At 36.9% G+C, this 24,840-nt stretch overlaps 1 protein-coding gene and 2 non-coding genes across 3 annotated transcripts; 1 reads left to right on the top strand and 2 right to left on the bottom strand.

The window, feature by feature from the left end:
• Positions 1-1,519: 1,519 nt before the first annotated feature.
• On the bottom strand, positions 1,520-1,592 carry trnar-ucg (transfer RNA arginine (anticodon UCG)). Its single transcript has one exon. It is a non-coding gene; the product is annotated as a tRNA-Arg (tRNA).
• A 322-nt stretch (positions 1,593-1,914) lies between these two features.
• On the top strand, positions 1,915-1,987 carry trnar-acg (transfer RNA arginine (anticodon ACG)). The gene has a single exon. It is a non-coding gene; the product is annotated as a tRNA-Arg (tRNA).
• A 100-nt stretch (positions 1,988-2,087) lies between these two features.
• On the bottom strand, positions 2,088-24,840 carry LOC113105569 (kinesin-like protein kif7). The gene is made up of 19 exons (XM_026266711.1): positions 24,713-24,840; positions 23,368-23,739; positions 21,727-21,927; positions 18,742-19,129; positions 17,145-17,685; positions 16,839-16,982; positions 13,650-13,847; positions 11,083-11,228; positions 10,862-10,992; positions 10,585-10,746; positions 9,745-9,947; positions 9,160-9,357; positions 7,889-8,014; positions 7,288-7,464; positions 6,980-7,195; positions 5,615-5,821; positions 4,962-5,160; positions 3,645-3,806; positions 2,088-2,729 (listed from the first exon to the last, which is right to left on the bottom strand). Exons 2-19 carry the CDS (start codon positions 23,693-23,695, stop codon positions 2,368-2,370), a joined length of 4,089 nt encoding a protein of 1,362 aa, XP_026122496.1. The 5' UTR covers positions 23,696-23,739; positions 24,713-24,840; the 3' UTR covers positions 2,088-2,367.

Genomic DNA, 24,840 nt, shown 5'->3' with positions numbered 1-24,840 from the left:
CATCAGCTACCCCTGGCGGCGACTTTCCCATAATCAAGCGCGTATCAGGTGCTTTATACAATTACGTTTCTGTGCAGATAAATAGAAATATTGCAAAGAATTATACGTGATTTCAGAGAATAGATAAAACTGTGTAAGTTGTATGTAGGCAGTCCTGTTTTCCATGTTTGTGAAGTCTAGATGTTTACAATAAAAGTCTCAAGATACTTAGGCTGCAGCGCTGAATTGTCATATTTGTAACTGGTTAGCATTATTTCTATTTCTATTTAAAATGCAGAGATAATTTGTCACCCTGCTTGTAACAAATATCCCAGAAATTGGGATCTAGATGGAGAAAACGATAGGCTACATTTTATTTAATACAATCCAATCTTACAAATGCGCAATAGTCACATTTTAACGTCAAATGTTTAGACGTCGCAGCACTCCCTAATAATCACAAATTTGCTATCATTTAGGCAATTCTTTTGTAAAATTTAGCTATTTTATTTTATCACAATTTAACAAAAGAAACTGAAACAAAGAGCCAAAGACAAATACATTCTCCAGTTTCTCTTTGTTCTTGTCATTAAAGGTTGATTTTACACATTTCTAAACTGTTTTATTGTCATTCATTTATACCCAATATTTACTCGTGCGTTATTATATATTATTCTCCACATGTGATTACAGATTTGCATGTGCTCATTTATGACAGTCAAGAAAATCTAACTTTTATGTGATTTTAGGTTTAAGATGATCGTTGATCATGCAAACGCAAAAGCATGCTAATGCAAGTGGAATACGTACCAGTCTAATAAAAAAATACCTAGGCCTAAACAGCCTCATTATATATTTTTCAATTTACCAAAAACTTAAGGAAGGAACTTAAGGTCCGTAAGGAATCTCTGCGTCTCTCTTCTGATAAAACGGGATTAAATGCCCAACATATAATAATATAGAATAGCCAATAAGAAAGACTGTAACAAGAAGCACTACAAATGTCCTTAGACTTTTAAATCGAAATATGTGTCTACTGTTTCGGAACACTGTTTTAAGGTCAACTTTCTCACAGAAAAACGTCAAAGTGGGTGAAATACACATAATCACATTCTATAGCGGTCTGGAGCAGAAAATCTTGAAGTGTGGTGATATAGCGCCACCTGGTGGTTATTTAAGCCATGCATTATTATATTGTTTTACATGTAAATAAATCTAAAGTACAAGCCTTTTCATTGATTTTTCAATGCTTTTGTTGGTATTTAAAGTGATCTAGCTAAACAATTTAAGTCGGCACGCTGTGCAAAAATAAGCTGATATAATTATATTATATTATAACATTATATATCATTGCTCTTTTTGTTGTTTTGATTGCTTCCACTGTCTTCATCTGTTAGTCGCTTTGGATAAAAGCTAAATTAATAAATGTAATGTAACGTAACATAGTCAACTCATTTATTTACGTCTTTCTGAGTCACTAACAATATCAGTTAAATTACAAACATTGATATATAAACTTGTCCTCAAAGCTTTAAAACTGCGACCCCGGCAGGACTCGAACCTGCAATCTTCTGATCCGAAGTCAGACGCCTTATCCATTAGGCCACGAGGCCGATAAAAACATTCAGCAGGTCACGTGTCACAGCGCCAACGACTGAACGTTAGCTATAAGTTCACCGCCAGAGGGCGCAAGGTTTATTCCTCTAGCATCACTTCCAATCAACAGATGTTCCAGAAGAGGGCGCAAGCAGACAAAAGATGACTTATTTTCGAAACGAGACGTTTTAATCATGAAAAGAGTTGCTCCGAGTCAGATTTTTCAGGTTTACACCTTCAATTACACCACTGCAAACTATTTGGCCTATTAATGGTTACAACCAAACACGGTAGTTACTAAAATTAGCAAACATGATTGCGACGATAGGACTGTGACGTGGGCCAGTGGCGCAATGGATAACGCGTCTGACTACGGATCAGAAGATTCCAGGTTCGACTCCTGGCTGGCTCGATTTCCTTTTCAAAAGTACACAAATATTAATAATATTGCTTCTTAGTTATGCTATTTTATTTATTTTTCATTTTTTTATAAAATATGATTTGGTTAATGATTTTTTTCTGTCAAGGCATTTTTATTTCATTGTTTATGAACGAAAAGCCCTTTTACATTAACTAAAAATGTGTCTGAGAGTGTCAGAAACCTACAACAGTTGAATAAAAAAAAGTGCTTGAAATGTGACCAAATGAAACAAAAGTACATTCCAAGGACGATTGACAATGAAGAAGGAAAAATAAACAATTAACAATGAGTAATCTTTATCAATAAAAAGAATGATATTCTGAAAACAGTGGATTACTGGTACAATATACTGAGGATACTAACTGTACAAACTACACCGGATTTCTCCGAACATCAATTATTGCTGAACTGGAATGAAGTGGTCCTGTGTTGAGGCTCAATCTCCTTAATTCTCTCCGTGCTCTTGTCCCGTTCCAGTGTGTGGAATTCATACCAGGCTGAATAATCCTGTTATTTGGCAGTTCACAAGCTGCTCTCTGCCTGAGCTCCTCCATGCTGTACTGGTCCTCCGTGGGGAGTGAAGAGCGCCTCCATGTTGGTGGAAGAGGGGCATGTACCAGCTCTCGCATCTCTTCTCTTGACTTCTGAACTCTCTCTGTATCAAGCGTAGACTTGGCATCTTCAGGAAGTCTGCCCTGGAACCCACTCAAAAGCCGACTGTCACAGCTTGGACCTGAGAAAAGGTGTAAAAAAAACCAAACAAAAAAATTGAGCCCATGGCACATTAAAACCAAAAAAATCAGACAAAAATGTAATTCCAGCCCCATATTATTTTCTTTACCTTTAGATTTGCAGTCACATTTTCAAATGCACTGCAAGTGATCATGACACAACCAATATTTTTTTCCTTGAAACACTATCAAACTATCCATGACATGTCTAAGGCATGATTGTATAACTAAACACAAGCATAAATGACATCTTTGAACTCTGGTTATAGATGGCCGGGATAATGTCTTAAATATCAGTCTGTTCCTCACATACGGACTTCATAAGATTTAAATACGATGCACAAATGAACTAAAATGAACTATTCGTCAATTAAGCTTTTTTTTTCATCTTTGACGGTATAAATCCACTTCCATTAAGTGCAAAAAAGAAGCTCAGACATGCTGTGATTCACTTAAAAAAAAAATATATAGTTCAGAACAACAAAAGATAAAAACTACAAGAAGTAATGAAGAAAGCTGTTCATTTTATTTATTCTAGTGCAGTCAAATGATTAATTGCATCCACATGAATGTATATATTTCAGAAAAATTTTGTTTATATATTATATTATATTTATTTATAATATAATTATATGAATATAAATACACACAGAGACACATACACACACACACACTAAATAAATATGCACAAATCACAAACATATATATATATATATATATATATATATATAAAATGCAAACAAAAGCTTTTATTTTGTAGTTGATTAATTGCTATAAATCGTTTGACAGCACTACTTTATACATAAAAAAACTGGAAATTCTTAGAATTAAATTTCTTCCACAGAAAAATAAAAATGTAAAACACTGAATATATATTTAAAAAAAAAACATTGTTATTGAGTGACAGCAGTTCTCACCTTTGCTTTGTTCTCCAGCATGATTTACAGGGCCACACATTTCCCTTAGTTTGATGTTCAGCTCCTGATTGGCTATTTTGCAGAAGTTGAGCTCTTTGCTGAGGCTGTGGATCAATCCCTCATACTGCCGCTGTCTACCAGCCAAACCCTCATCCATTTGCTCTGGAAACAATAAATTGCCAATATGTTCACCTTACAAGTTTATAATGATTTGTGAATTCATAGATGATATTGCCTCATTTTTAACATGCCATAGCTGCTATATATAAAAAAAAAAAAAACAGAGATAGGTTCTAAAGTTTCATTTTGCACTGAATTACATTAACACCGGCTAAGCTCTTTAACCAAGGATAAATAATAACAAATAAAATCTATTGAATGTGCTTAATATTTAAAATTTTATAAAAATGTCATTTACTCACATTCAGACTTTGGTTCATCTATGAAACACATATTAACATATTGTTTAATGTAACCTGGGAGGTTTCTATCCCTTAATTGAAAGTCCAGGTAACTAAAACTTAAAAGACCGAAAATTTCACAAAGGATAAACGAATCCATATGAATCGAGCAGTTTTAAAGGGATATTTCACCCAAAAATGAAAATATGATGTTCATCTGCTCACCCCCAGAGCATCCAAGATGTTGGTGACTTTGTTTCTTCAGTAGAACACAAACAGAGCTTTTTAACACAAACCGTTGCAGTCTATCAGTCTTATAATGTACGTGAATGGGAATCAAGGCTATTATAAGACTGACAGACTGCAACGGTTTCTGTTCAAAATCTCTGTTTGTGTTCTACTGAAGAAACAAAGTCACCTTAATCTTGGATGCCCTGGGGGTAAGCATATAAACATCACATTTTCATTTTTGGGTGAACTATCCCTTTAATATCATGACTTGTCCAGAGATACGATCAGTTTATATAATGAACAGATTTAATTTAGGCTTTTATTTACATCTGGTATGTTTGCCAAATGTGATGTGCTCAATGTATCTGTCTATCATTGTTCAGATGTAAATAACAGCCTAAATTAAATCTCTACATCAAATTAAGTGATTGTACCTCCTCAGTTGGATCACGATTATAACGCCCGTTTCATTTTTTGACACCTATATTATAGCTTTTTTTAGATCTCCTCAATTTTGGCTACCTGGATTTTCAAAAGGGAAAGAAACCTTTTAAGTTTCCTTAAAAATATTTTAATTTGTGTTAAGTCTTATAGGTTTGCAACAACATGAGGGTGAGTAAATGATGGAAGTATTCATTTTTGGGTGAACTATCCCTGAAAACTGCAGTAGTCTCAGAACCCTTACCTCGGCACTGCTGCAGCAGCAGCTGGATGTTTCTCTCATGTTCCTTCTGCTGCTGTGTGAGTCTACGGTCTGCCTCGAGCTGCTGTCTTTCCAGAGCTGCTTCCAACCACTCAACCAAGTTCTGCTGCTCCTCGACTCTCAGCTCCAGCTCAGCTAGAGCCATCTGCAGCCTGCGCTCCTCCTCACGAAGTGACACGACCTTTGCAAAACACACAAAGCGTCATAACGGTCACATTCTCAGCTGAAGCGGAAGGTCGAGTGAATAAATAAATATTTCAATTTACTTGCTTCTCACAATGCGTGCCGTTACAAAAATCACACAATTACACAAGTCTTTGCCTTTCCCTAACGTGTTAAAAAGCTATTAAATGGCAGCATGAATATGGAAATAATGTGAGAAAACGTGTGATGTTAAAAACTGTGTCTACATTTGCCAAAACAGAGTAAATGTGACCACACAGGCTAGAAGCTAACGTGTGGCTGTGATAAACACAGACGTGTAAGTGTTGTTATTGTTTAACAGGGATTCGGTGCTGCATTACGATGCTTTGCCAACTGATAATAGATTGCACGTCTTTGAATAAGACTCACTAAAGTGTCACCCTATAACTTCACAAAAGAGATCATTGGAGGAAACTCAGATGGTGTCTGACCTTATCAAAGTATTTACAAAGCAGAGCTCTAGTTTCAGAGGCAGACAGGTAGCTGAGTTTGGCCATCAGGTTCATCTCCCATTGGGTGAGCATGCTGCCCGACGCCCGCAGCTGCCTCTGTCTCTGGGTGATCGCCTCGTTTTTGTACTCGATTGCTGCATCCAGAGCCTCGATGGCCTCGTCCAGCTGGAACAGTGTTCGCTCTTCCTGATGTTTAAAAAAGGACAGTGCAGCTTTAAAACATTTAATATGAGCATCATGCAGTTTAACATTCTAAGGCACACGTGTAGTTATGATATTCTAACTGCAGAATTAAATTTTTTTTAATTCTTAAACGTTAAAAGCAGCATCTTAAACAGCAACTGTACATTATTGTTCTGTGAAATCTGTTGATTCAAACTGCCTGAAGCAGGGATGTCCAATCTGCTCCTGGAGGGCCACTGTCCTGCAGAGTTTAGTTCTAACCCCAATTAAACACAATCAATGTCTTATTAGTCATACTAAAAAGGTCCAGGCAGGTGTGCCGAGGCAAGTTGGAGCTTAACTCTGTAAGACAGTGGCCCTCCAGGACCCCTGGCATTAAGTTTGCAGACTGGTTTGGACTTTCAACAACAATCGACTCCTCCGATCCTGCATTTTGAAGTATAAATCTGGGCTAAGTCGTGTACTGTATTCCACCCTAAAGTTAGGCAAATATGACAAATCCTTCATATACTTCAACGTGTTTTCTTTTTTTCAATGTAATTTTATATATTAAATTTAATTGAAATATATAAAATGTTTTTGTGCATATGAATAAGGTTTTATGCATGTGAAATTGTCTACACTCCCAAAATTCTACATTCTGATGAATTAAAACAATGTTAGCTGGGAAATTCTAACACTGTGCACTCTTAAAAATTAAGGTTCCAAAAGGGTGTTTTGGCAGTGATGCCATAGAAGACACATTTTTAGTTCCCAAAAGAACCTTACAGTAAACAGTTCCTAAAATAATTCCTTTTGAAGAACATAAAAAAAAAATCTAAAAGAAACTTTTTCCGACTATAAAGAACCTTTTTCTGAATTTGAAGATTCCATGGATGTTCAAGGTTCTTAAAAGGATCATTGATGCCAATAAAGAAACTTTATTTTTAAGAGTGTGTCTACACTGGACAATGAAAAAGACACTAAATAATGATTTGGTTTACAATGGATGTGGTGCAATATTACTGTTGATGCCATGTTCTATTTCTGACATACTCCAAAAGCTTGTGCTGAATTTGTAATGGTCACTTTGTCATGTCCAGTGTAGAGTGTCTCAAGCTGTTGCTGCGTGTCTTGTAAAGACATGGTTCAGTTTTGAAAGTTAAGACTTAAGATTTTTACCTCAGGAGAGAGCAGGTTGCCCTGTCTCAGTTTGTCGTCCAGCTCTACCCTCTGTTTGAGATGCAGCTCCTTCTCCTGCCGGAGGTTGGAAATCTCCTGTCTGATCTGCTGGGAGTCCTGAGCACTGCTACTGCGCAGCAGACCGTTCCTCTCAGTCAGCTCCCGTTCCAGAGACTCGATTCGGCTCGACAAGGTCAACAGGTCCTTACTAAGAGCCTGCAGAAAAAACAGACCATGCCACAACTTGTAAAGACTCCTAATGGGGTGGGGATAATAGGACAAAGCAAAGCCACAATGTTTTTACAGACTTGACTAGAGCGAAGCTTTTTGGATTCTAGGTCACTGCGTTCCAAGAGCAAGGCCTCCTTTTTGGCTAAAATCTCTTCTCTCTTGGTCAGTTCTCCTTCCAGGTCTTCAAGTCCACGTCGTTGTTCCAGAACCTTCTCCATTTCCTCATCAAGCCAGCGTTTCTGCTCCTCTATCTTCTGCTCAACCACAGAACATTTTAATGCAGTTATTTACATATATATTATGTGCTCAATAAATTTGGAATGTATTCATCAGATGCTTTTATCAAAAGTGGAACTGAATTCAAGGTTTACATTTGAACTATATGTTAATTCCTTGGGAATCAAACCCACAAACATGACCTTGGAAAAAGCAAATGCATTTCACCAACATAAATAAAGAATATACCAATACCAGGCTGAGAGGGAATTTGGGCAGCAAACTGAACCCTGAACATGTTGAAACAAGCTACTGAAATGTACCCTTAGCCAAACGTCAGTCAAACTATTAAACACTGTGATGGCGTAAACAGATCTAAAAATAATATTTTATTGCTGGGTAATAGCTGAGGGGAGGGCATGATGAAAAGGAGCACGATTTCGTTTCTCTGTCTCAACCCACCTGCTGTTCCTCTAGTGATACGACCGAGCCGTTGCTTCCACTTCTCCTCTGGCGCTGGAAGGCAGCGATTTCCTCCGTCTTAATCCTCAGAATTTTCTGCTGCTGTTCGTTCTTTATCTCCAGTTCCTTCGAGGAAAGAGAAAGAGGCTGTTTGGAAAATTATTCTCTATTGAATGACAAGAATAACTGAGAGGCTGAGGTTTCGCTCTAGATTATTGTTCAGAATACAAAAACGCAGATGACTAATGTTGGCCCTTACAGAACAGAACAGTTTCCTGAAAAAAAAAAAAAATAACTGTGATGATCACTCCAAAAAAAACATGAAATGTGTAATTTCTGCAACAGTAGCAGTACCATATAAAGAAAGATGTGATCTGAAGCAAACAAGACAGAAAGATAGCTACATTTTATACTTTATGAAGAAACACATTTAATGTGATATATTTTATACACTACTGTTTAAAAGGGCAGTGTTTCTGAAAGAAGTCTCTTATGCTAGCCAAAGCTCCATTTATTTGCTCAAAAAACAGTAAAAACAACAGCTTCTTATTACAGTACTAAAATGGAACTAATTTTTGTATTTTATTATCAATGTTGAAAAACACTTTGGTTCTTTCTATCGGGAAGTCATGGCCTAATGGTTAGAGAGTCGGACTCCCAATCGAAGGGTTGTGAGTTTGAGTCCCGGGCTGGCAGGAATTGTGGGGGGAGTGCATGTACAGTTCTCTCTTCAATACCACGACTTAGGTTTCCTTGAGCAAGGCATCGAACCCCCAACTGCTCCCTGGGTGCGCAGCATAAATGGCTGCCCACTGCTCCGTGTGTGTGTGTGTGTGCGTGCGCACTTCGGATGGGTTAAATGCAGAGCACAAATTCTGAGTATGGGTCACCATACTCGGCTGAATGTCACGTCACTTTCACTTTTTTTTTTATAAAAAAAAAAAAAAAAAACTTCAAATGAACGGCATTATTTGAATTTGAAATGTATTCACTGTCATTCCTTGATTAATTTAACGCATCCTTACTGGGAAAAAAAAAAGTCTAAATTTCTTTCTGACCTCAAACACTTCAGGTATCAGGTATTTATTATATCAGGAAAAACAGCAACCACAGCCTCTGTCTGGAAGCAATCATTATTTCTGCAAATCCACTGCTAGTGAAGCATAAATTACACATTTCTCTTTTAATTCCATTTATACTATTGATTTCTCTCATGCTTCATTTCCCACCTGTGCTGATAAAAGACTTGCTGAATGCAACACTTGGCTAACCTTGACTCTGTGCTTTCCTTTCTGCATCTCACTCTCCAGTCGTCTCTTCTGCTGGCTCTCCTCTCGCAGGCGGCGCTGCAGGAGGTCCTGCTGCTGCTTCATGTTCTGCACGTTCCTCTCGAGTTCCTGCACGCGCCGCTCGCTCTGCGCAGACAGGGAGGCCAGCTGCACAGTGTCCCGCTGCTTCTGCTTCAATACCTGAAAGAACAGCACCTGTGAAGAGCTACATATATACTGCAGGAATCTAGTTTGGCAATTAACTTGTATTGCCACCATCTACAGAATTAGTATTATAAATGGATAGAGTTCTTAAATATTTACTAAAAAAGGAACATTTCTTTATTTCTTTCAAGATTATTCACAAACCTTAAAGTCACTATTTTAATAAATATTAGTAAATTCTGACAGAGTAAGGCCTGTTTCAAATGTCATTTTAGTAATTTTATTTGGTCAATTCTTGCTGTGATATTCAAAATACAGAAATTCTGGTGTGGTGACAACCCTAAAACCTTTCTAGAGAAACGCCAATCAAATGGGATTTCCATAATGATGCCTTTCGGCAAGCCATAGCTGCCAGACACAGACCTGAACTTTGCTCTGCGCAGCTGCGATTTTCCTCCTGCACTCCTGAGCTTTGGAGCGGTCAGCAGCATCACGGCTGCCCTGAACCTCCAGGTCCTGCAGCTGCTTTTGTGCCTCTGTGAGCTCCACACGGGCCTGCTCCGCCTCTGCTTCCAGCTCGGAGATCTTACGACTGTACTGCTTGTTCATGGCCTGGGCATCCTTACCTAGAGAGAAAGAGAGGACAGGATTATTTTAAGAGAACTGACAGATTTGTAAACCACAACAAAAAAAAAAACACTGATAATTATGAACTCAAAACTTAGGGGACAGTGTACATACCTAAGAAAGGTAAATTTTATTTATTAAAAGGTAAATACATGGGGTAGGGTTAGGTTTAGAGGTAGGTTCTAAATTAGTAACTAGTTATTGTAATTATAAAAGTAAAAAGCATGTGGTATGTACATAGGATACAGGACTGTAAAATAAAGTGCTACCGATAAAAAAAAAAAGGAATACTTTTATTCATAAAGAAACCAATAAATTGATCAAAACTGAGAGTAAATTTTTTTTTTTATAAATGTTCTTTTGAACTTTCTAGTCTTCAAAGAATCGTGAAAAAATATGAAGCAGGACAACTGTTTTCAGCATTAATAATAAGAATAAATGTTTCTTGAGGCAGCAAATCAGCATATTAGAAAGATTTCTGAAGGATCATGTGAGACAGATTAACGTATTTATCATAAAAAAAGCACACAAACATTTTCAGATATTTGAGTCAGTATTCTATACAACAGATACTTTAGTTTTGTTTCAACCTTGCCTTCTATTTTAGTGACCAGCATGTTTTCGTAACAGCTTCACCTGTCTTGACCAGCTCTTTAATGAGTTCCTCCTTCATACGGATGGTGATGGAGAGCTCTCTGATCTTCTGCTGTGCCTGTAGAAGCCCTCTCTCTGAGCAGAACTCGCCTCCAAAACCTCTCACACTCTCCCACACCGAGCTCTCGCCAATGCTGGTGTCAGCTGGAGAATCAATCAAAACAAATCAAAGCTGACTGACTTAATATTGGAAAGAAACTAATGTGGGCCATCAAACACAGAGACCCTTGCCAAATGTTTTCAAGGATGTTTAACTCACATGTACGTCTGTTGCATTGTACACCCAGAGGATGGCCGAGTCCAAACGGCTGAGACAGGGTTGCCCTGGTCCCAGCACAAGACCCTTGGAGCAATGGAGCATCTTTCTTCATCCAGGTTACATTGATGGATCTGCCGAGAATAATGGCAATGCTGAATAGATTAGATGTTTATTCTCAATTAACCTTTTTATTAGAACTAGATTATTTTAATTTTGCATACTTCCGTTTATCTCTGGTGGTTTGAACATGGCCATCTTCATCTCGGTTCAATCCTTTCCCAGAGGTTTCATAGTAAGTGTCTCGTCTGCTTTCCCACTGGGTCTGGTCTGAAAATGAGCCGGTGTCCACTGACGCACACATTTCAACCTAAAAACAGGTGAAAGGTGAAAAAATGCATTATAATGGTTCTGACTACACATTGTACGAATCGATCCCATACAAAGCACAAGATTTTTTTTATTATTTTCCTCATGGATTTCAAAAAGTATTTGGTATAATAAAAACATTTGATTTGAAGTGTTTAGGGTTGTTTGGGAACCCAACTGACTATAAAATATCTGACACACACATCATGTGTAACAATTTCACAGATAATTATGCTAGTGAACAATATTATTTGGCAGAAAAAAAAAACGTTATGTAATTTATAAAATAAATGCAATTTATTCCTGTGATGCCAAGCTGAATTTTCAGCATCATTACTCCAGTCTTCAGTGTCACATGATATACTGATTTGCTGCTCAAGACACATTACTTATTATTATAAATGTTGAAAACAGTTTTGCTGTTTCACTTTTATGTGAAAACAAAATGGTTCATCTGAAGGTGCATTTATTTGAAATATTTTTTTTTCAATATAACCGATTCTTCTTAGTGAACTGGTTGAACCAGTAAACCAAATCGGACTGAATCGTTTGAACCGGTTCGTGTCTCCAAGTAAGCATTGAGTCAAAATTAACCAATATCCTAGAGTAATTAATTTACTCAGAAAGTACACTGACTGAACCACTGTGAAGAGAGAACTGATGATGAACACGAGGCGAACAGCTTGTTTGTTGTACTAATGGTTCAATGTGGACTCAGAGGGCTGAGCAGCCTGCACACTGTGACTCTGTGTGGTTTCAAACTCATCATTCTATGCACGGGACATGCATAAGCTCTCTGTGAAGCTCTGTATTGATGCCTTTAGTATTATAATACTTTTCTGCAAAATGATTATTAATAGTCTTTCTTGTTTTGTCATATCTATAATATGTTGCTGCCTTTATGACTGTAAATATACATTTAAAATAAACGTATTTTATATTTCTATATAAATGTATATACTTGTTTTTCCTAGAATGTATTTACAACAATACAAGATTTTACAGATAAAGATTTTAGACTTATTCACTTTTGTTTGTAAATAAAATATTTCACTAGATTATATAAAATTATTGTGCACCCATGATTTTTCTAGAATTTAGAGTTATTTCGCTGATGAATTATCCACTAACCTAGTTTATAATAGATTTTTTTTATTTGTTATTTTTCATTAAAATGAATTTGTCTATATGTAGTAGATTGTGTTTAACACACAAAAGAATGATGATCAGGTCAACACAGAGAAGTATGGAAATTCTACACTGTTTAAAAATGTAAACTGTTTAAAAAAAAACTGCGCTGGTATTGGATTGGATCGGTCTCGGCAGATACTCAGAATTTTCGGTATCAGATCGGTTCTAAAAAAATGGTACCGTTGCACCCCTACTATGTAGTGCTTTGTGATTAGCCGGCAACAATACTACAGTGAGAATAAGTTACACCTTTCATTGAGTGTTGTTATGTAAATCTTCCAACCCAGTGATGTAGATATGTGGGGGAGGGGGTGTTTAAATGAGGCATTTTAGGAAAGCGTGGACAAGCCTTAACTTTTGTAAAGAATATCTCTTTGGGTTAGAGACTTCAGTCACAGATCTTAAATATGCACAAACAGCTTTTAACACTCCGAAGACAAATACAATTTTTTAATTTGCATCTTATGACCCCTTTAACGTGTCTGTGCTGAATACAAGTATTCTTTAAAAAGTATTCTTTGAAAAGACTTACTGATCCCAAACTTTTGAACAGTAGATGTAAATAAGTAATCTTGACTAGGTTGTACAGTGTAAACAAAACCAGAGAAAAGTCACTGTAAATGCTGGTTGTTGAGTGTTTCTGTTTTATCCCCCTTTTGTATCTGAAATGAATAAAAAACTAATAATGTCATACCTAGCTAGGTAAACGTTAAATATGACAAAGTGCTTCTTCAATGCTGTTTCAGCTGATACTTTTTTCTGCGCTGCCATCTGCCATTTTGGAGAATAGTGCAGTTGCTGAGTGTGTCAAGTACAAACATCTCTTGTGTGCGGTGAGCCATCCCAAACAAGGCTTAACACACAGCCGCTCATAGCTTATTGCTTTAATAAATAACCCAGTCTCCAGACAATACATCAAATGCCAGCTTGTCATACAACAGACTTGAAAAAATAAGCATAAAAAAAAGCATTAAAAGTTTAAGGTGTATAATTGACTGTTAAGACATCATAACATTACATTGGCAATTAGCTGAATTTGTTTGCCTCTGAAAGTATGTGGGTGAAGTCAAAACACTGAATTACACAGCGTGTGTGGCAAGTGTTTGAAGATGTTTGTGTACTACTAACAGCTCAGCCCAGGTGGTGGCAGCTGCGGATTGTATCTTGAATTAAACTTGATGTGTGTTTGTGGTCAAGGATGCTGTGAGACAAATCAAAACATATCAATTACCTGTCTGGCGAAGCTTCTGCCCACATCACTGTCGCAGGGAGGAGTGAGGCGGCCGGCTGTGTCTGATGCCTGCAGTAGTGAGTGGATAGGAGCCGTGTGAGGTCTCTGTTTCAGGTGGAGCAGCCCCACTCCTCCAGGCTGGGCTATCAGACTGTGAAGCTCGGCTATTAGATCCTGCTGCTCCTGTAGCTTATCACTCTAGGAATAAAAGAAAACAGCATCCAGTTACAACCAGGGGAAAACACAAAAAATGTCCCCAGTGTTGTTTTAAGTCTTGTGTGCATTGAACCAGTGATGTGGACCATTTAGAATTGAGTATAAAAGTGGCTGAAATGGGTGGATTTTGAGATTCCTAAAATTCCCGAATTTGAAGGAGATGGATAGATAGATTTTATTTTTACTGAAATTAGTTTTCAGTAAAAATTTTCATCTAACATTTATTTTTTACAGCTTTTTTATTTTTATTAATGAAATAGATTTTTAATGGTTTCAGTTAAAAATTACACTGATAGACAGACAGACAGATTCATATTATCAAATAAACTTACACTTATTTTATTTCAGTTAGTAGCCACAATTACACTCTAACTTTCTAAAATGCCGTTTTTCATGTAATAGTTATATTTTTAGCTTTTTTTATTAACACGTTTAAGGTATTTTTAATGGTCTATTTAAAAATAACAACAATGATAGAATGTACGCATTACAAACCGAACAATTCTATTTGTTGGACTTATCCTATTACATTTGGAAAATAAAAGAACTTAAAGTGTGTGAAATATAATGTTCTCAGTGACACTGTGCTCAAAAAGGCAGCGCAAACGACATAACAGTCTGCTCCACGATTGCCTCTCCTTGCTGGGGCATGTTAAAATCATAACCAATGATATTGTGTCAACAGTAGCCAGAGATACTGTCAAAAACATCAACTTTTGTCAATATTCAGATATTTAGCATTTCCAAATAATGTAGGTCTACATTAGGTTACATTCTTATTTTTATAATATGAGAATATGAAGCATCAGATGCCGAAAGCTTCGTCATTAACCTGTCGTTCCTCATTTTTATTTTCTGCACAGTGAATTAACTGAGATTAAGACTTTCACTGGAAGAACTCTTGCACAATGTTTGCACGTTGCTTGTGTGTGACATCCATTGGCTCGCTTTGGTTTTTAACAGAAATATTTCCAACACTGCGATATACTGTGATACCACAGTGTCGTTTCGAACCGAACCATGAATTTTGTGAACCGTTACACCCCTAATAGATAGACAGACAGACAGACAGATACTGTACATGAAGGAATGAAGGAATTCAATATGAATTCCATAGAAATGACAGACGCCTGCCATAAACAAAGATTCCAAGGAGTCCAACTCCTAACTCCTTGCGGGCGGGTAGGAGTGCAGATGACAAATATGTGCAATATTTGTATGTCTAAATTACCATTACACATACACAACAACGATATGACATTTGACCCATCACATCACCACCACTGCAACAGTGCGTCAGCGCTGCGAGAGAGACTTTTCTACAGCTGGATTTGTAATTCAAGTGTCACGGAGAACGCAACTTAAACCCTTTTCCTGTACAGTAACCTTAAGGGAAAGTAAATGCATAGTTTGTGAGCGAAAGGCCCAGGTTGTATTTTTTCTTGCTCTTTTTTTTTCATTAATAGGTCTATTTGCGTATAGTTATCAGGTTCCATAGTCTATTTAGGTGTCGATGGTAGACTACTTGAATGGCGCAAAACAAAGCGCACTTTCGTTTCATTAGCACATTAATGACACTGTTGTGATGTTGAGAGAGGTGCGAGATAAAAAAATAAAGCACTTTAATTGGAATGATTTTAGCGTGTGTGATTTATCGCGGGCATGGATCAGGTAACGTGCCAATAATTGATGGGTCTAGGCAGGTGTGGATTTAATTTGTATATTATCATGGGTGACGGGTCGGATCTGGTGCTGAACTTTGCGGGTACGAGCGGGTGCAGGTCTCCAAAAATGGACCCGTGCAGGAGTAACACAGATATTATTAGTGCTCTGATAATCAGTACAACATGGTCTATCTTAATTTAAGTGTTTTTGCCAATCCATCTCTATTATATCATTCAGCGTTACAAAAACAGAAAAATGTGTTTATTGGGTATGTTCTGAACTGTGCTCAGATCAATCATCTATTTATATATCTGACTGCTTAGCTTTGTTGCCTGTTTTTATGGCTGTGGGTAAAATACTGTCTGTAAAATATACAAAAATAGACAAACAACCGAATGATGTGCTAACAGATTTGACGATGCATGGGCTCATTGGAGATTTTTTTAAGACAGCAAAGCAATTTCACAGCATCATCCTTTGTAAACATTCTGGGTTCTCACACTTATTATTCCCATGCATTTCCATGACTTCACTATGATATTTCCAGTTTGTTTGCAATGAAAACCGGACATTAAAGTTGTCATGTTTCACTTCATTTGACCCTTTTCACATTTCCAGGGTGAAAGTATCAAAAGGAAAAAAAACAATCACAAAAGTGTTTCAACAACTTTCCAAAAGAGGACTAAAGACAGATTCGTTGTACCATCACTCCCTTAGGAAACACTTTCACAAAAGTGTTTGGTCATTTAATTCCCAGGTTATTAAATACAATGTTTTACACGTTCACTATTGTTGAAAAAGCTTCAGTAAGAATAAGTTTTTCGAAGAGGGTGAGGGGGGTTAGGACTGTGTATTAATGTGCAGTAAGAACACATTAAATTGATCAAAAGTGACAGTTAAACATTTACACGGTTACAAAAAATTAATTTAAAATAAATAATGTTCTTTTGAACTTTCTAATTAAAAACTGAAGACTGGAGTAATGGCTGCTGATTTTTAGCAAATAAATGCAGCCTTGGTGAGCATAAGAATCTTGCCAACCCCAAAATATTCATGAGGATTATGGAGTATTTTTTCTAGATGTATGATGTTAATAACTTTGGAAACATTACTGTCTGTGAAAATGATCCATCTTGGGAACGTAATTAAAGCAGAACCTAATCAGACACATATTTACTAAAGAAACTGAGTTTTTCCAGTTTAAAGAATGCATTAATTTTCAACTCTGAAATATAGCATAATTAAATTCATTCAGAAACACAAAATCTAAAACCACAAAGAATTTGGTGGAGACTTCAGTTCCCTCACCTGTTGTTTGTATTGTTCCATGGCATCTTCCAGGGCAGCTAAAAAGTCAGTGTTTTCTTGCTCTAGTCGCTGTATCTGGGCTTGCAGCTGGGAAATGTAGTCGCAGCGGTCTCCGCTCCAATCCTCTTTCACATGGCCAGGATCCTTTGGCATACATAAAAAGAATTATGCAGATAATCACATCATGACATCTCTAAAATTAATGCTTGAGGAAAAATGACCTGACAACACACATTATTGCCTTTTTATGATTAATTGTTAAACATAAAATATTCATATGTGAAAATGGATGTGCATGCAGCCAACCTGGTTGTTCAGTGCCGCCCGCCCTCTTTTCAGCGCGGTGCTGTCCTCGGTAGAGCTGCTCTCGATGCCGCTGTCCAGCCCTGATGCTGAGGTCAAACCGCTGCGTTCCTCCTCAACTGCGCAAAGCCACTCTTTCACCCGCAGGAGCTGACCTGCATTTAGGGTTCCTTCACCCAGCAGCTCCGTTAAAAGCCTGTAGGCCGAGTCTGTGCAAGTCCTATAGTGGGCGCTCTCTGCTTGCAGCTTCCTCGTGTCCAACTCAAAGGGCCGAAGTCTCTTCTCGGGGTCGGAGCGAGCAATGATGCGGGTTTCAGAGCGCTGGCGGTTCTCAAGAGCTCGTCTTAGCGCTTTGATCTGGAGTTCAAGGCCCTCAATGCGGTCTGGTTCCCCTTGGCAGTTGACTGTGGCCCGGTTCTGGATGTTACGAGCCCGCTTGGCGTAGTTGAGTGTGTTTAGGCTCTCATCAAAGTCTGAGGAGGAAGGGCTTACGCAGGCAATCATGAGGGTTTTGGCGTTGCCTCCAAGAGAGTCCTTTAGGATCCTGACAACAAGATGCAACCAAGATTGACACATCTTAAAAGCCTTTAAACTATATCAAGGCAATTTCACACATTCCCTCTTTCCCAAAAAATTTCAATCAGAGATGGAAAAGGTAAAATATATTGTTAAAATTTTGTTTCCACAAAAATATGAAGCAACACCGTTGTTTTTACTAATTATAATTAGGGCTGCCCCCTAAAAGTTAACTAAGAGATGGAAAAGGTAAAATAGCTTTTTCATACAACAAACTAACAATATACACTACCGTTCAAAAGATTGTGGCCATCAAAATTGGATTATGTTTTTTAAATAATTATTGTGATGTACTTATCCGGGCTGAATTTATTTGGTCAAAACTACGGAAAAACTTAAATATTATGAGCATTTAAAATACCAGACTTCTATTTTGGCATATTTTAAAATGTACTTTATTTCTGAGATTTTTCTAATATGCTGATTTGATACTCAAGAAATAGTTCCTATTAGTAAATATGACTATATTAAAATCGGTTTTGCTACTTAATATTTTTGTGAAAACCATAATACTTTTTTCAGGATTCTTTGATCCTTTTTAAAGTATTGTGCAATTACTCAGAACATAACGGTAATAAACATAGTTCAAATATATTAAAATTACTGAAGATTTATTTTAAATAAATATGACTTTTCAAACAAATAAATGCACCCTTGGAGAGCATACGATTTTTTAATAATAAAAAAAAAAATGTTTGAAAAGATGTCACAAACTCAATTTTAAAATTTCCTTAAGAAAAAAGTCATTGTAACTTGGTTTCAACATCTAAGACTACTTTCTCTGTAAAAACAATGTAGAAAGATTATACAAAAATAAAAATATATAATTTAAATCAGAAAGACAAGATTTACTTTGTTCACTAAAGCTTCACTAAAATCACCAAACTAAAATTATATTTGCCTTTAAGAGTAAACAATAGCAATAGTGGTTCTTGCTTTACCAAATACTAGTAGCCATCAAGGCTAGATCGTCTTGCAATTATACTGTAATAATCAGCATTTTATTTTAAATTAGTAAAATTACCTGGTGATTTTGGAATCCCTGTATGGGATATGGGTGCCTCTTCTTTTGGGGTCCCCAAGTGCTCCAATGACATTTCCAAGAGCCAGAAGCCCACTGTTGATCTGAATGCTCTCTTTGAGCCGTTCACCAGTGTTCCCGGTTTTGAGGATACGCTCTGATCCAGCCAAGTCCACAAAATGAAATTTGGAAGAGAGGATCTGCACAGTCCCGGCCGCTCCTCGAGAACCTCCACGCCTCTGTCCCATGAGCACAGTGAAGATGGTGTGAGAGCGACTGGAGTAGGGGTTCATCTGGGTGGCCCCAGTGTGACGGGCCGTCTTTCCTGACTCTAAGAGACTCAGCACTTCATCAAGTCCCTCCACTTCACATTCCTTTACACCGCAAAGCACTGTGGGTAAACACAGAAGATGTCTTTCTTTTTCCTGAACAGTCACATACTGCAAAAAAGACTTTCTGAAAACTTCCTGATTAGTCAGCTTTTCTAGACAGAGTTCTGAAGAATTATATATATAAAAAATAATAAATAAATAAATAAATAAATAAAAAAACACAAAAATGACTTAATAAACATTAGTCTAAAACCAATTGTAAACAATTCTTAATAAAATGTTAAAGGATTATACTGTTTAGAACAAAATAGCAATTTAATATTCACAAATAAAATAAAAATAAAATATTGCACATGGAGGTTTTTTTTTTAAAGTCATTAATTGGCAACTGATTTTTTTTTTTACTTTTAAATTAATACTTTTTAATGCAGCAAAGATGCATCACATCACATCACATCACATAATTGAAAGTAAATCTAATGTTACAATTTATATTTTAAATAAATGCTGATTTTCTATTCATCTAAGATTTCTGAAAAATAATAAATAAAAATAATTAAAAAAATCAGTTTCCACAAAAACAACACCGTTGTTTTTACACTGATAATTAGGGCTGCCCCCTAAAAGTTGACTAATCGTTAGTTGATCAGAAGAAGCTTGGATGACCAACATTTGTTTTTGTTGCTTAGTGGAAGAAAAAAAAAATCCACAGGTGAAGTCACACGGCTGGTCTGTGGTAATCCAGTACATCTGGCAGGACACCCAAATGCTCGCCTCATTTATCGACCTTAAATATGACTAATCACATGAAATACAGGAGCTTCTCAATAAATTAGAATGTCATGGAAAAGTTCATTTATTTCAGTAATTCAACTCAAATTATGAAACTTGTGTATTAAATAAATTCAGTGCACACAGACTGAAGTAGTTTAAGTCTTTGGTTCTTTTAATTGTGATGATGTTGGCTCACATTTAACAAAAATCCACCAATTCACTATCTCAACAAATTAGAATACTTCATAAGACCAATAAAAAAAACATTTTTAGTGATTTGTTGGCCTTCTGGAAAGTATGTTCATTTACTGTACATGTACTCAATACTTGGTATGAGCTTCTTTTGCTTTAATTACTGCCTTAATTCGATGTGGCATGGAGGTGATCAGTTTGTGGCACTGCTGAGGTGGTATGGAAGCCCAGGTTTCTTTCACAGTGGCCTTCAGCTCATCTGCATTTTTTTTGTCTCTTGTTTCTCATTTCCCTCTTGACAATAGCCCATAGATACTCTATGGGATTATGGTCTGGTGAGTCTGCTGGCCAGTTAAGCACACCAACACCATTTAACATTCATTTAACCAACTTTTGGCAGTGTGGTCAGGTGCCAAATCCTGCTGGAAAATGAAATCAGCATCTTCAAAAAGCTGGTCAGCAGTAGGAAGCATGAAGTGCTCCAAAATTTCTTGGTAAACGGATGCATGGACTTTGGTTTTCAAAAAACACAATGGACCAACACCAGCAGATGACACATCACAGACTGTGGAAACTTAACACTGGACTTCAAACAACTTGGGCTATGAGCTTCTCCACCCTTCCTCCAGACTCTAGGACCTTGGTTTCCAAATGAAATAAAAAAATAGCTCTCATCTGAAAAAGAGAGCTTTGGACCACTGGGCAACAGTCTAGTTCTTCTTCTCCTTAGCCCAGGTATGTCGTCTCTGACATTGTCTGTGGTTCAGGAAATTCCTTGGCACATCTGTATGCCTTGACCTCAGCCTCAGTCCATTCCTTGTGAAATTTACCCACATTCTTGAAATGATTTTGCTTGACTATCCTCATAAGGCTGCCGTTCTCTCGGTTGGTTGTACGTCTTCTTCTTCCACAAACTTTCTGTTAACATGCTTAGATACAGCACTCTGTGAACAGCCAGCTTCGTTGGCATTGAATGTGCGTGGCTTACCCTCCTTGTGAAGCATATCAATGATTGTCTTCTGGACAAATCTTCCCCATGATTGTGTCGCCTAGTGAACCAAACTGAGAGACCATTTTGAAGGCTCAGGAAACCTCTGCTGTTGTTTTGAGTTGATTAGCTGATTGGCATGTCACCATAATCTAGTATGTTGAGATAGTGAATTGGTGGGTTTTGTTAAATGAGAACCAAAATCATCACAATTAAAAGAACCAAAGACTTAAACTACTTTAATACACAAATTTCACAATTTGAGTTGAATTACCTTATTTTCCGCACTATAAGGCGCATCGGATTATAAGACGCACCTTAAAATAAATGGCCTATTTTAGAACATATTCGTTTTCACATATGAGGCGCACCGGATTATAAGGCGGATAGAATTGAAGATACTGCAGTTTCTTGAGCACTAAATCAGCATTTTAACATGAATTCTGAAGGATCACGTGACACTAAAGACTGTAGTAATGATCCTGAAAAATCGGCTTCGGAATCAAATAAATTTTCACAGGATTTTAAAAAGTATTAAAATAGAAAACAGTTATTTTATATTATTAATATTTAAGATAACACTGTTTTGATGTATCTGATGACTGTTATAAAACATTGAATACCGAATAGTAGTTTATTTTGCACATTCTTTCTTGTTGAACTGAAGGAGAATTTGGCATCAGTTTTCCCTCACAAACTTACCTATGTTGCCCTTTTCATCCTCTCGAATATTTATGTCTTTACTGGCCGCCTCAACTTCCAAAAGGTCTCTGAAGACCTCTTTGTAAACCTCCAAGTACGACACTCGGACGGAGAAGTCAATGAGGTCATTCTCATCCAGCAGTTTGAAGATCTCAGCCACGGCTCTGGGAATGATGCCCTGTTCGTCATCCCTAAAAGCGGCTGCAGCCAAAAAACCAACAGCAGGTTAATGAATAACTCTATGAAGCAGAATGCTAAAATGCAAGATCTCAGATTGCAAGCGGAACGGTGGCAAATGAACCGGGGGAGGTGTTGTTGGCAGCACGAATGTGCAAACCCATGGAAGCATTTTAACAAGACACAGACAAAGCCTTTACTAGCCTTGTGAATCATGTCTGGTCTAGAAGAAGGCCAATTAATAATATGCTGTAAGGAACTGAACTCAGGCATGCTTTTGATCTGTTTACTCAACACATCAGCTGTCTCAATACTCAATACACCTCCAATGAAAGAAAAACATTCCACTTCTGTTATATATTGATGAATATTAAAACATTGTAACACTGTTTATTAATGTGAAGCAATCTGTATTGTAAAAAGCTCTGCGGGTGGGCGATCTGACGATTTTCTAACAAATAACAGAGATTGTGACCAAACATGTTCCATTTATGTCTTAATTTTAATATATCCACACATCTTTCAGTTTTAAAGATATTAACATTAATTAATGAGAAAGTAAAGAGTGAAAAGTTGTTAAAGGATTTAATAAAAGTCCTAGCACTCTCTATTCTAAATCTATTCTTTAAAAAAACTTGTCAATTTTAGACTTTTTTTTATTATACAATTAACAAAAGCAAAAAAACGCCTCTAACACTAGCTTGCTCTATTTTTTTTCTATTCTGTTTTATTTTTATTACATAATAAAAAAAACTTGCTATGTTTACTGTGTTAGGCTAACTGAGACTTTTTATAGCAATTGCATATCATTGCTCTTTTGTTGATTTTGATTGCTTCCATTGTCCTCATTTGTAAGTCGCTTTGGATAAAATCGTCTGCTAAATTACTAAATTTAAATTAAAATCAAATCAACAGGCAGCATTCTGTGCATGCCTAAACAGTCAAAAACACACAAAAATACACGTAAATACATTTGATTGGGAAAAATCTTAAAGTGACAGCAGCCTAATAAACCTGCTGATGTCTGTCATTAATGCTAATCAAACAACCAAAGAATAAGAGAAAATCACTCTGTGCTCATTATTATAAAAAATTTATCTTTCATTCATGCAGTGTTGTATTTTACGTTTGATTACTTTATTCATTTTCTACAATTTACCTAATATGAATAAGTCATTGCTAGACAGAATTAAAACACTGTTTATTTAATCTGTCATTTGTTTCTCTGCTCTGACCATTTACCTTTCCTGAATACATTTTAAATTTGAGAACTTGTTATATATATATATATATATATATATACATTAGTTGTAGGGTTTTTACAGCACAGTGACTTGAAAAAGAATTGTAATAAGATTGTTGTCCTTCCTAGAAAAAAATAGTAATATGATATTTTTGCCATATCGCACACACTTATAAAGTGCTATATAAATAAATGTTTTGAATTATGTGTAAAAGGCTTACAAATGTTGGCTTCTCCAATGGTGTAGGTTTTGCCTGAGCCTGTCTGCCCATAGGCGAAAACTGTGGCATTGAAACCATGAAAGAAGGCCTCGATGAGGGGTTGAACACACTCTGTGTACACATCTTCCTGCGTGGAGTTTTCCTCAAACACAAAGTCACAGTGGAAGTGGCGGTCATTGCCCAGAGTGACCCTCTTCTCCTCTGGGTCTGCAGTAATACAGCTCTCATGGTTGTGTAAAATCTCTTTGGGAAGCAGTGGACGCACCCGGACTGCCACCTGTACAGCCGTTTCCTCCACCTTACTTTGGCCGACTCCTTTGGGAGACATCCTTCATTACTTTTGTGGAGCTTTGATACTGTTTCCTATGGTCACTGAATGAAATACAAAGCAATTATAGATAGACAGAGAGCAGGGCAAAACATCACTGACACAATCTAAGTCTACAAAAATACGGCCCAATGTACCATCCTAATATAAATTATTTTCTGCACTGATTTTTGACAATCCAGTATTTTGAATTATGCATTAAATTTTGTTGTGTTTTAGGATTAAAGGAAATGTCTATAAACACTAGTAGTTTTCTGCCAGGACATTTTCAGTTTTTGTTAGGATTTTATTCTTACAATGCAGAGACCTATCAAACCAACTCAACTTTTTTTTTTAATGCTGTTGAATGATTTTGTAACAGTGCGTCGTTTGTAACTGACACAAAATGGATTTGTCACTTTATAACTGCGGTCGACGTTACATTGTGCCGAAGACAAACCATGAAAAAAAACTAAGCAGACGATCACAACTATGATAAAACAAAAACAACTATGACTCAAAAATCACAAAATATGACACAACAATCACAAACTCCGAGACATACAAAAAATAACAACTAACCATATAAGACAATTAAACCATTATGATTCAGCAATAACAATATACTTACGAGATAATGACTATAATGCAACAACTAATGCTCGCAGCCCCCCAACAAAAAGGCTAACGTTAGTTAAGTTTAAATCTGATCGAAGCTAAACATGCTAAGTATTTCCAAAACACTTTTGCAGAGCAAAAAATGACAACAATGACGAGATAAAGAAAGACTCCGTGAGTTCATAACTGCAGAGGAATGTGTTAAACTCTTTCCCAAAGTCAGATTAGCCGAGCCGCTACAACAGTTAGCCGCTAGCAAACACATTAAAAGTTTAAATATCTCTAACACTCGTGACACACAATAGACACAAAGCTCAGAAAAATACGCACGTGGATTTGCTTTACAAGATTCAGCACGCGCGCACTCAAACGTTTCTGTCATGTAAAGTTTTGAGTGTTTTACATAACTTTCAAACTTACTGTTGTTTCCGAGTCCATGAATCCGAGTCCGCAGGGCACCGGCACATCCCACTTCCATTTCCATTTCCATTCCCATTCCCTGGATCCAAACCAGACCACGACGAGCACAGAGGAGGCAGTGATGTCAT

Source organism: Carassius auratus, chromosome 7, assembly GCF_003368295.1.
Source record: "Carassius auratus strain Wakin chromosome 7, ASM336829v1, whole genome shotgun sequence".
Taxonomy (NCBI): Eukaryota; Metazoa; Chordata; class Actinopteri; order Cypriniformes; family Cyprinidae; genus Carassius; species Carassius auratus.
The sequence above is the reverse complement of the archived record's forward strand: the minus strand, read 5'-3'. Positions and strand labels throughout refer to the sequence as shown.

What these genes read in the sequence shown, in the direction of transcription:
- LOC113105569 (XM_026266711.1), bottom strand. Translation starts at nt 23,695, where the DNA reads ATGTCTCCCAAAGGAGTCGGCCAAAGTAAGGTGGAGGAAACGGCTGTA. An exon ending in CATTGGAGAAGCCAACATTT is followed by an intron (nt 21,928 to 23,367) that starts GTAAGCCTTTTA and finishes TTTTGGCTGCAG; the next exon opens with CCGCTTTTAGGGATGACGAA. An exon ending in TGGAACAATACAAACAACAG is followed by an intron (nt 13,848 to 16,838) that starts GTGAGGGAACTG and finishes TTTTATTCCTAG; the next exon opens with AGTGATAAGCTACAGGAGCA.